Source organism: Rutidosis leptorrhynchoides, chromosome 6, assembly GCF_046630445.1.
Source record: "Rutidosis leptorrhynchoides isolate AG116_Rl617_1_P2 chromosome 6, CSIRO_AGI_Rlap_v1, whole genome shotgun sequence".
Taxonomy (NCBI): domain Eukaryota; kingdom Viridiplantae; phylum Streptophyta; class Magnoliopsida; order Asterales; family Asteraceae; genus Rutidosis; species Rutidosis leptorrhynchoides.
Genome location: NC_092338.1, coordinates 94040928 through 94053396, shown reverse-complemented (window position 1 = coordinate 94053396; position 12469 = coordinate 94040928). Strand labels below are relative to the sequence as shown.

The 12469-nt window shown below is 30.3% G+C and overlaps 1 protein-coding gene across 1 annotated transcript; it reads right to left on the bottom strand.

Annotated features, from left to right (window-relative positions):
- Window positions 1–5485: 5485 nt before the first annotated feature.
- LOC139852609 (ethylene-response factor C3-like) lies at window positions 5486–6850 on the bottom strand. The gene is made up of 2 exons (XM_071841918.1): window positions 6475–6850; window positions 5486–6166 (listed from the first exon to the last, which is right to left on the bottom strand). Exons 1-2 carry the CDS (start codon window positions 6653–6655, stop codon window positions 5706–5708), a joined length of 642 nt encoding a protein of 213 aa, XP_071698019.1. The 5' UTR covers window positions 6656–6850; the 3' UTR covers window positions 5486–5705.
- Between the last annotated feature and the right edge of the window lie 5619 nt (window positions 6851–12469).

Sequence of the window (12469 nt, the reverse complement as noted above, 5' to 3'; positions counted from 1 at the left end):
AATTTGAATCCAATTTTAAAAGGTGTAAATGCTGTTGTGTTTGTAATCTCCATTCTAAACTATCTGTAAAATTCCAGAGTTCAATTCCTAAACACGAGTTCGAATTTCCAAGTCAAAGGTATTTTTCTAAAAAGTCAAATTTTGTGTTCATCAAGAAATTCGCTTTTGTTTTGATGTTATACATTAAACTAATGATTCAGACAGTTTCTAATAACATTTTAAAAACTTTTTCATTTAGTAATCGGGGTCTGTAATAGTCCCAATTTCAAAATCATGGTTGGAGTTGTTAAATGGTGTTAACGACTGCTACTGCAAATTTTTTTCTTTCTATTTTTCTATCCCTGTCGATCAGGAACACACTCAATAAGTTTATTTCTGTGTCAATTACAAGTCCTCAAATCTCTGTTATGTTTGATTCTGGTTTGGGTCGATTGAAAGTTTGAGGAAGAAGGAGAAGAACTAATTAATACGGGATAAATAAATTTGGATATCATATAATAACAGAAAACGGGCAACAGCCCAGACGGTTTAGGGGGAGTGACGGGTTTCGAGAGGTCTCGGGTTCGAGTCCCGGCCATGACGTTTATTTTTTTGCTTCCCTTCAAAGGTTGTTACATGTATTATTATCATTATTATTAATTTTATTGTTATTATTATTATGAATAATCATTTTTATTACTATCATTGGTGTTATTATTATTATTATCAATACAAAAATTAATATTAATATCATTATTACTATTATTATAATTATTATTATTATCATCTTAATTATAAACATCATAACTGTTATTAGAATTATATTTAATATTAGGAGTATTATTAATTATTGTTATTGTTATATTAATATTAGTATTTTGATTGTTATCATTATCATTTTAGCTATTATTAGGTAATATCACTTAGTATTAAAAGTATTATCATTATTATTATCATGGATATAAGTATTAGTTACCACTTATTATTATTATTATCACAACCCTAGCTACAACTATGACTATTACTGTTATTACCAATATTATTATCAAACTAAGAACTATTGTTAAGTAATATGATTATCAACAGTACCATTATTAATAAGATTTCTATCATTATTATTATTATAAGTATCAGTATTAACAATATCATTAGTAGTATTTTTATTAATAAAGTTATTATTAATATTATTAGTAAAACCTTATTATTATCAGAACTCTCATTTTAAAACAAATAAATATTTTATACATAAAATATACTTGTTATATATATTGTAATTTTATTAAAATTTCACATAATTATATCTATCAAACTTATTATTATTTAAATTCATACAAATAACAAATTATCGATTTTAAATATAGCATTAGACAAGTATGTATATAAATATAGATATTAATAAACTATATAAATATTAACTATTATAAATATATACATAAATTAAACATACATAATATATAAACTAAAGGTATAATAAGTAAATTTGTTCAGTTATGATTATATGTTTTAATATAAATATACAAATGATATAGGTTCGTGAATCCGAGGCCAACCCTGCATTGTTCAATATAGTCACATGTATTTTTACTACAAAAATACATTCGGTGAGTTTCATTTGATTCCCTTTTACTCTTTACATTTTTGGGCTGAGAATACATGCGCAACTTTTATAACTGTTTTATGAAATAGACACAAGTACCTTAACTGCATTCTATGATAGAATTATCTGGGATTGGGGTTGATTATTATGACACGCATTAGCCCCCGGTTTCCGTTAGAGCGTATGAGCTCCCGAGCCGGGTGGATGGTTTATTATTTATGACATTTTGGCACCGGTTGTCCTATATTTTATAAACATGTGTTCAGCCGTGGGGTGTAAATATCGGCACAGAGGTTCTATATTTTGAAGGCACATGTATTCAGCCGTGGGGTGAAAGACCGGCACAGATGGTTACTATTATATTTTGAATCCTCACCAGGTGTTCTTCATATGAAAGATATTTTTGTGCAGTTGGAATGGGACTTCTGCACGTTTTATAATATTTAAAATCTTGTGGTCTATTAAAATGATGAAAATGAAATGATTACTATAAACTAATGAACTCACCAACCTTTTGGTTGACACTTGAAAGCATGTTTATTTTCAGGTTTGAAAGAAATCTTCCGCTGTGCATTAGCTCATTTTAAGGATATTACCTGGAGTCATTCATGACATATTTCAAAAGACGTTGCATTCGAGTCATTGAAGTTCATTAGAGATTATTATGTAAATGACAGATTAGGTCATTTATAGTTGGATATTATGAAATAGTATGCATACCTGTCAACTTTCGATGAAATGAAAGTTTGTCTTTTAAAAACGAATGAAATATTTGTAAAATGTATCATTTAGGGGTCAAGTACCTCGCGATGTAATCAACTATTATGAATCGTTTATAATCAATATGGACTTCGTCCGGATGGATTAGGACGGGGCGTTTCACATAATTCCTTTATTTTATATCTTATCGTACTTTTAATTATCGTACTTTTTAATTATCGCAATTTTATTTATCTTCATTTTATTTATCGCACTTTCAATTATCGCAATTTTATTTATCGTCATTTACTTTACGCTTTAAATTAAGTTATTTGTATATTTAATATTTTACATTAGGTTTTAATTGTGACTAAAGACATAAAATCGACAAACCGGTCATTAAACGGTAAAAACCCCCCCTTTTATAATAATAATAATACTACTTATATATATATATATATATATATATATATATATATATATATATATACAAATATAGTTTTAAAAATATAGCGTTAAACTTAGCTAGCTCCCTGTGGAACGAACCGGACTTACTAAAAACTACACTACTGTACGATTAGGTACACTGCCTATAGTGTTGTAGCAAGGTTTAGGTATATCCACTATAATAATAAATAAATAACTTGTGTAAAATTGTATCGTATTTAATAGTATTTCATAATAAAAATATAACTATTTCGTACCCCTCTGCTTTAACATCAATAATAATTATACTTATGTCAATGAAAATAATAATAATAATAATAATAATAATAATACTAGTAATACTTAGTGATATATAATAATAACTAAAACAATAAATATAACAATCATAATATTAATATTAACATATCAATAAAAATAATTAATAATACTCATAATATCAATAATATTACTAATAATGGTTATGATATTTATAATTAAGATGATAATAATAATAATTATAACACTAGTAATAATAATAATAATAATAATAATAATAATAACTAATGATAATAACAATAATAATAACAATAATCATAATAATATTAATAAATGATAAATAATAATAAATGTATATACCCTTAGAAGCTTTGTCTAAAAAGAAATGCCCTGGACCGGGCTCGAACCCCCGACCTCTCGAAAATCTATCACTCACACAAACCGTCCCTCTGTTCCCTTAATTCTGTTTTAAATCACCAACGAAATTTATTTAACCATTTATTCAATGTTTCCTTCGTCTCCTTTAACTGATACATCAGTCGACCAACGAACCCAATTTACCACTTATACACCTAATTGCTTAAACGAATTAAGTGTTTCAATTGAACTAGGAGTGACCAGTACTTGGAAAATCAAATTAACATACACATAAATTAAAAAAAAAATAGCTGCTCGTGAAAAAAAAATAATGACTCGATAATTGATTTCGACCTTGAGACTATTATAGAGAAAGATTATAACATGTACTAGATTAGAAAATAATCAGGGAAACTTTTTCAATCAACAATTTCGACAGAAACCGTCTTTAAAACATCAATTCGATCTTTGAACAATCTTTTGACTTTTTGATATAAAAGCTTTGACCTTCGAATTATCAATCAATCGAAGGAATTAGAAGCTATAAACTTGCAGATAATTTAACTAGATGATTCCTAAAACATCTGCATTTTTAGATTTCGAAAATTGATTTGGAACTGAGCTATTGCCTAAAACAGTTCGTGAAGCTAAGAACCGAATAGGTTCTTTAATTCTTGGTTTGATTCTTCCAGTAGCAACAGCGATTAGCTGTGTATAAATGATAATGATGATGGTAGTTGAATGATTGAAGTAAAGAACATGAGATGATCGATTTGTTTTGTAGGGTTCATGTGTCGAGTAGAAGATCACGGGTAAGTAGAGAAAAAAAATAAAGGTGGAGATGATAGTGATATCAGAATTTTTGGAGCTCGCGTGTATATATCAGATAATCATCTATACTCCGTAATTTATAATTTATAATATACATAGTAATAAATAATAAATAATAAATTATAATAATAATAATAATAATAATAATAATAATAATAATAATAATAATAATAATAATAATAATAATAATAATAATAATAATATTGATAAAGATACCAATAATAATAAGTGTTAATAATAATAATATGATAATATTAATAATAATAATTAATAATATTTGAATTATAACTAAATTATAATTGTAATCATTCTTATAATAATAATCATTATAATCATAATAATAACTATTCTGTTAAATAAACAAGTCATATGTGTTTGTTGTACTCCACCAAATAAAGTTGTTTTCTAGCCAAAAGATAAACGACATGCATATCTATCTATATTCATTTACACTTTAATTATTGCAACATGTCAAGACATTAACTATTTGTCATTCCTCTATTATTATATACCGAAACCTATATCATATAATTTGATTTATGATAATGATCAAGTTGATGTAAAGTGAGTTAACATTATTAGCTGTAACTTTATCATCTAAAGTTTCGATTCTAGAGATGGAAAATAAGAACGAGTTTGTTTGTATGTTGCTTATTTCATTATCACGAGTCTATTAAGAGCTCGATTTAAAGTCCAGGTACAATTAGAAATTATATGTTAACAACGAACTAAACCATCTGTTATTCACTTTAATTTAATTACCTTTAATATAAGTGTTCAAAACTATTTTAAGTATGATTTAATATCTTATATCATTTTACAAAAATTAATTTTAATAACTAAATAATATAATATTTTAAATTATATTTTGAATTAATATCTAGATTTATATCTTTAAATATATATATATATATATATATATATATATATATATATATATATATATATATATATATATATATATATATATATATATACACAAATAGTTTTTCGTGGATCGTCGGGAATAGTCAAAGGTCAAATGCTTTCATGAAACAGTTCAAAAATTTTGAGACTCATTATTACAGACTTTGCTTATCGTGTCGGAAACATTTAAAGATTAAGTTTAAATTTGGTCGGAAATTTTCGGGTCGTCACAATTCTCATACCCGAACCCGTAAAAAAACTTAAAACCATCCTCGTACCCGACTCACGACCTGAAAATTCAGCACAAAAATGTTGAGTTTCGGGCTTACCCATCGGTTTCTTTTGTCATCCTTACTTCGAAGTAAGAAAACCAAAAATTCAACGTAACACGTACAACACAACAACAACAACAACAACAACAACAAAACTCAATACTATATAAGTGGTGTATGGAGGGGTGAAATGTAAACAATCATTTTCCTATTCGAGAATATAGACAGGTTATTTCTCCACTCAGAGTGAAAACATTATAAAAATTAGAGAAAGTATCCCCCTCCTCTCTACATTCAACGTAACACGTATATATTATATTACAAATTTACAACAAAAGAACGGTTACGATTCACCATTTTACCTAGTACTTACTACCACTTTCCGACGAACCTAATAACTCTTCCAAATAATCAACACCCAAATCCTCCAAAACCACCATCTCTTTTTCACCGGCAACTAATAATTTATCCTCCTTTTTACCTTTTTGAGAGTGTCGTTTCTTAAGCACGGCCACCGGAGAACACCCTTTTTCAAAATTATAATCCATTTTCTTCAACGATTCCTTTACTCTCTCCACTGGAAAATTCAACACAGCCATTGATCCTCTAGTCGAAAACGCCGCTTCATCGTACGCCATGGCGGCCGCTTCCGCACTGTCAAATGTTCCTAGCCATACACGAACACCCTGCCGTGTCGAATCCCTTATCTCCGCCGCAAACTTGCCCCACGGCCGTCGTCTCACTCCGCGGTATGACTTAATGTTGGATGATTTTGAAGATTGATTGTGATCCGATGTTGATGTTGTAGCTGCATCTGGTGCACCTGCAAGCAAAAATGTTAAGCAAGTCTAACCAAATGGACGTAAAAGTTAAAACTTGAACTAACAATGAAATAAACACTTTATTGTGGTTAATTTAGAATTAATCCCCCATACAAATACAAATATACAATGTTTTTTTCAAAGAAAAACTCACACATCCAACTGGATTTTTACACGAATATATACATATTATCATCACCAGTACTTTAACTCGTGATCTGAGAGCACTTCGATAACGTTAGGTCAATGGCCTCTGCTAATACAAATATACAATATATAAACACTAGATTTGGCACACATATGTAAGTACCTTTGTTAAATACGCTAGATTTGGCATCGAACTCAAGCATGTCGAAAAGCAGCATATCTTCGGAGTCGATGAGATTGAAATTAGGAAGTGAATCTTGCCGGAAAAGAAGCTGATCTGGAGACCATGAAGATTCCGGCGAGTAAGCAGTCCTGCCGTTTTGAGTGTAAATAGTGGTATCCATGGAAGATGATTTCTAAATTGTGATACAGATATAAGACTGTCCAATCCAAGTTTATACTACACATAAATATGTGATTTTATTAGTAGAGCTACTTTTCTTTTACTACCATAATAGTATAAATAACAGTAATATATATTTTCACTTATAATCAGTCAGAACAAATTGAAGTAAAAAATTAAAAATTTCATTGACTAACACTACTATAAGTTAGATATTATAAATATGTCTCCAAATTTTTAATAGACATTATATTGACATTGGAACCCAAAATTTTCTTTAACAACAGTATGGGATTACCCGAGTGAGACTAAACCACGCACGCGATCATCTTTCGCAGTTGCATAACTCGTCCCCAACTATTGCCCTGAAAAAAACTCTGACCAATCCGAGAGCATGATCGGTTAACCACTCATTATCCCGGCCCGCTGCCCCTGCAACCCGATGTGGGAAAGACGACTTTGGGTGAAATTCAAGATTAGTGGATATCATTGTGTGCAATGTTATCTCCCTAGAAAATCGAACTCCCAACATCTAATAAAGAGTTATGAGATATCATTGGAACCGATCTATGAGTAGTATCTAACAATTTGTTATATATATATTACATATATATATATATAGATAACTCATGGTAGTAGAGAACTCATGGAACTCGTGCAGATTCACTAAATCTGCGTGCAGATTTATATATATATATATATATTTTTTTCTGTTCAGATTTTTTTTTTCTGTTCAGATTTTTTTTAGTCAATCTGCGTGCAGATTGACGATTTTTTCCATTTTTTTTTTTTTTACAGATCGACTTTTTTTCAGTTTTTTTTATGCAGATTGAGTCAATCTGCGTTTTTTTTTTACAGTTTTTTTTTTTGTGTGTGCAGATTGAGTCAATCTGCATGCAGATTGACCTGCATGCAGATTGACGTTTTTTTGCAGTTTTTTTTTTTTTTTTTTTTTTTTGCAGATTCACTTTTTTTTTCTGTGCAGATTCGCTGTTTTTTTTTTTGCAGTTTTTTTTTCTTTCCCAGATTGTATATTTTTTTCATAGATTGAAGCTCAATCTCCACATAGATTGAAGTTCAATCTATGAGTTCTATGAGTTCTCTACATACTCTAGTTCTATAGGGATCCTTTCACTATATATATATATATAGGATCAATGAGGATGTAACCAATCGGGGGGAAGCGGAGAGAAGCAAAATTATTTATTTATTTTCGTTTTTTTGGAACTTTTTTTCCGGCATCAAAATCACACGAAAATATGAACATTTAGAAAAGACACTTCGTGATGAATGTTATTATTTAGGCGGGAAAACGCTCCAAAAATAAATTAATTTGGAAGGCGTCTTGTGTCATTTGTTACGGTGTCGTGTTGAGAATAGAGTTGTAGGTGTGTTTCTACTCGATTGTATAACTCTAGCTACGGTAGCGTTTATCGTTATAAAAATTAGCCTTAAAAAACGTTAATAACTTGAGGGTGATCATACCGTAAGCACATTAGAACAGTCGATGAGATGTACCGTCCACTGAAAGAGTCACAGTGTAGAAGTGACGTAAGCAAAGGGTCCCACTTTCCGTTTTATGATGTCATTGATTAACTGTATTATTTCATGGTTGTATACTCCGTTTATTATTGTTAATTTAATTTAATATTTTCTTTTTTGGAAAAGCAATATTATTATCATTTTGTTTTTATCCCAATATAGGACTGTCGGTTTGCCCAAGTGGGCATGTGCGATGAGGGTACGTGGTGGCATCTTCTCGTTTTTAGAAAGTTGTATATTATGTGGTCCCTACAAATATCCAACACACAATATCTAAGTACATCCACTAATATTTTGACTCAAACCACGCTCCCCGCAACATGTTTGTTGTGAACTCATGTCACTTAGAATCCGGTTGTTTACCTCTTAATAAAATAGTTCAGCACTGAATGCTGAGCTATTCATCATTTAGTGCGTTCGTTTCTTACCTCTGAATAAGATATGGTGCTGAATAGTTCAGTATTCAGTGCTGAACCATTCAGAGTTAAAATACTCTCTTAACTATTAAGAGGCTAAAGATTATGTAATATTCTTCTTAAATCGTATCCAGAACACTTATCAAATAAGTATATTGAAGTTTTTGTTAATGTTAAACGATAACAAGTTGATTTAATTGATTCATATTATTTACTCAAATTGATTATCAAACAACCTATTGTCATTCAGAACTAAATTCATTCAGAGACTCTGAACCATTCAGATTATGAACCATTCAGCGCTAAATTATTCAGTTTTATCAAACGCACCCTTAATTGCCGAATCGTGTCCAGGACGAACACACTTCAAGAAAAGGAGGTACTTTACCTCCATAGAGTATGTGGGACGATGGATTCAAATCCCGTCAATTAGTCGCCTAAAGGTTAAAACAATGGTTATCAGAATAATAACTACTTACAATATCGAATTGCTTACTTTGGCCTTGTTTGTTTTTTATTTTTATTATTATGATCCATTGTCTAAATTAATTTATAATATCTTTAAAGATTAAGTAAATAAATATTTCTTGTTTGTTTTATGTGTTGAATCACTGACTGAATAATTAAAATTATAAATTTAACACTATACATACGAGACAGTTACAGTTTTAAAAGAGTAGAGATGAATTCATATTATCATGACTTAAAATATAAAAATGTTCTATTTTCATTAAGTAAAAAATAAACATCATATAACTTATTTAAATTTATATCGTTAAGTCTAATTAAATCCATTAAATTATAAACAAATGGAATTACACTTATTGATGGTTTACATCAAATTATACAGATAGATTTAATTGTAGCGTAAAGTACTTATTTTTTATTTTTTTTTTTTTTTTTTATTTTTTTGAAAAGCAAACTATTTTATTAAACAACAGATATATACAATGGTACATACAGACATTTACATATTCAGCATATACAGCATATGCCTTATCACACTATATTAAAAGTTAGATCAATCACGAGTCACCTTAATAATACGTTAATTTTATAGAAAAAGTAAAAACTGTATCAAAATTAATGATATGTGGGTTAAATATTAGTGTTCTTTTGATCAAATGATTAATAGTGAAATTACTAGATAAAAAACAATGTTAGTGTGATATTTGCAAGCCATTTACATTTGTTTATTTAATTGTGTGGGGTTTATAGCTATGTGTTAATTGCTCAAAATGAAGAAACCCTGCTGTTGTGATCGTAAAGTTGTTATGATTGTTTATGTCGCTTAACAAAAAGTTCGGTTAAAAATTTAAGAAGTTATTTAACGATGATAGTATAATTTGATGTAAACTACAACTATAATTGTTAATTGTATCATGATTTTTACTTCATAGAGAAAAACCTTTGTTTTTTGGCCCATGGTCCTTGATCCATCCTTACATTAGATGCCCAATTATATGAGACAGTGACCTGCTAATATCGATTTTTGGTGAAGGTCTTTTTAGCTATTCTTTTGAGAAGTATTTTTTTTTTTTTTTTTAAATACTTCTAAATAGATAACAAATGGCAGATTTTTCTTTTCTTTCCTTTGTTATGAAAAAAAAAAAAAAAAAAAAAAAACATAAATTAAATTATAATAGATCGTAAGATCTATATTGCATTATAAATTTTAGAGACTCTACACAGTCTACTTGAAAAGATCCATCAACCTTTTTTATGATAAACAAATGAACATATCCTTATCCAGCCTTGTAAACATCTAAACTAAATCCACAAATAATTGACATTGAAACACAAAACAATAGAACTCAGCAACTTCGTACTCCTCAATCATAGAATTCCATCAAAATGTAATTCGCCTAATTGCAACTGATAGCGATTAACATTTGACCATCAGATGAAGAACGTGAAAGAGATCGGAATGAAGAAAAAAAACGAAGAGTGCATGTGAGACAGAAGAAGCAAACCACTTGAATTACCAAAACCATTTAAATGCGTCAAACCGCCAACCAAACACCATCAAAGAAACCTAGATCACCCAAAATCATGACCAAACCCTCGAACTCAAGACCACAATCTACGTAACAAATCAACTAAGCGGCAAACTAATCCGACCGGGGCCTAGTCAGAAGTGACCATTATAGGTGCACCAACTGCGGTACAATAGAGTTGTAATTCACTAGTTTTTCTAGATGCTCGCTAAATATGAAGTTGTCAGGATCAACCCAACAAAGCAAGCTACAACTGAAGTGAAACAACAGTAAGAATGGTGGGAACTACCAGATGAGGAGAGCAGCGTCAACACCTAGAAAGAGCAGCGAAACAAGGTAGCAACATCTAACCAGCGAAAAAATCAATGATGTATATGTGTTTGCCATCACCGGAATGGTAACGACAAACCAGAGTAAAAGCTTAAACAGTTGAGAGAGTAACAATATCACAAGAGTACAAAACAAAACCAAACAACACCATCATTATAACAGCTCACAATTGAAAGGTATAAGAACAAAACTAAAAAACACCAACATTATAACAACTCACAAATAATGGCAGATCTTTCATATGCTATCTATACATAATAAAATTACGTACATGATGTGTTGACATAAATTTATAAATAACTAACGTAACTAATGTGTGCGTTGCATATGGCTACGTGATTTAACTGCTAAACTACTTATATTTTTATTTTTACCCAAGAGAAATTATGGGTGATCGGGTAAATCCGTAAATGTATGATTAGGATCAAAGTCATGCACTTATCTATTAGATCATGTTTGTCTATTCTAAATCTATACAAATGCTTAAAAAGCAAGGACAAACAGTAATGGATGGAACTTTGTGTTGTAGCTCATGTGGTAGTGGTCTGCCTATCTTAGAGAGAGGTCATGAGTTCGACTCCCGTGAGGTGCAACATTGCACACAAGATTGCCCATTTACCCTTTAATTCCACCTAAGGGTGACTGTTGGTCCCTTGATTAACAACAGGAGTATTGTATAGGGGGTGAATACAATTTCTTTTAATTAACAAACCAATTAAACACAGTTTAGTATTCAAGCATGTAATTTAAATAGAGTCAAAGGTAATTTTTCAACTGTTATTCTTTATTGATTAAATCACAAAGAATTACAACTATCCTTGGCGGAATGATAGTTGGTTGATACAGATTTACCTAAGTATAGCTACGAGGATAAACTTAAAGTTATTACACGTTTTGGACTCTAAATAACAAAACCCACACCACTAGTTGTTACAATAGTGGATACAACAATTTATAGTAGTCCTATTAACCGTGTAATGGTTCTATTGTCCACTGATACATAGGATGTATGTACTTGTGGGGACAACTGCATCAGAGAGCGTGCTCTCCTCTTTCCTCTTTGGTAGCTATTTGCAGGAACACCCCAATTTGGTTTGGCACCACTATTCGTTTAAACAAATAGAATGTTGTGTTTCCTAGGCATTGACAAAGTATAGCACATGTATGCACATGCGTTAAACTTCTGCATTCTCACGTGGTCTTGTAAGGTCACTTGTCAGCCGCCGACGCGTGTCCTTTCCTGTTCAACTTTGTCTTTGACTTCTGTTGAATAGTACAATTGATGTAGACCACTCAGAAAACAACGATGCTTGTAATGGAGCATGACTGTCTTGTGTTGTATGCTGCTTACCAGGTTTACTGGTTCTTCTTATGCTGAGTCACTTGATATTCTTGAATTGCTGGGTACTCATCATGTGCTGATTCGAAGAATACACTCTACCTTGTGCTGGTAGACTAGGCAGCATACTGAACACTTGACACAGCAATATTTGCTGTCTATACATAAATAAACTTGTGCTGGCTGCACAT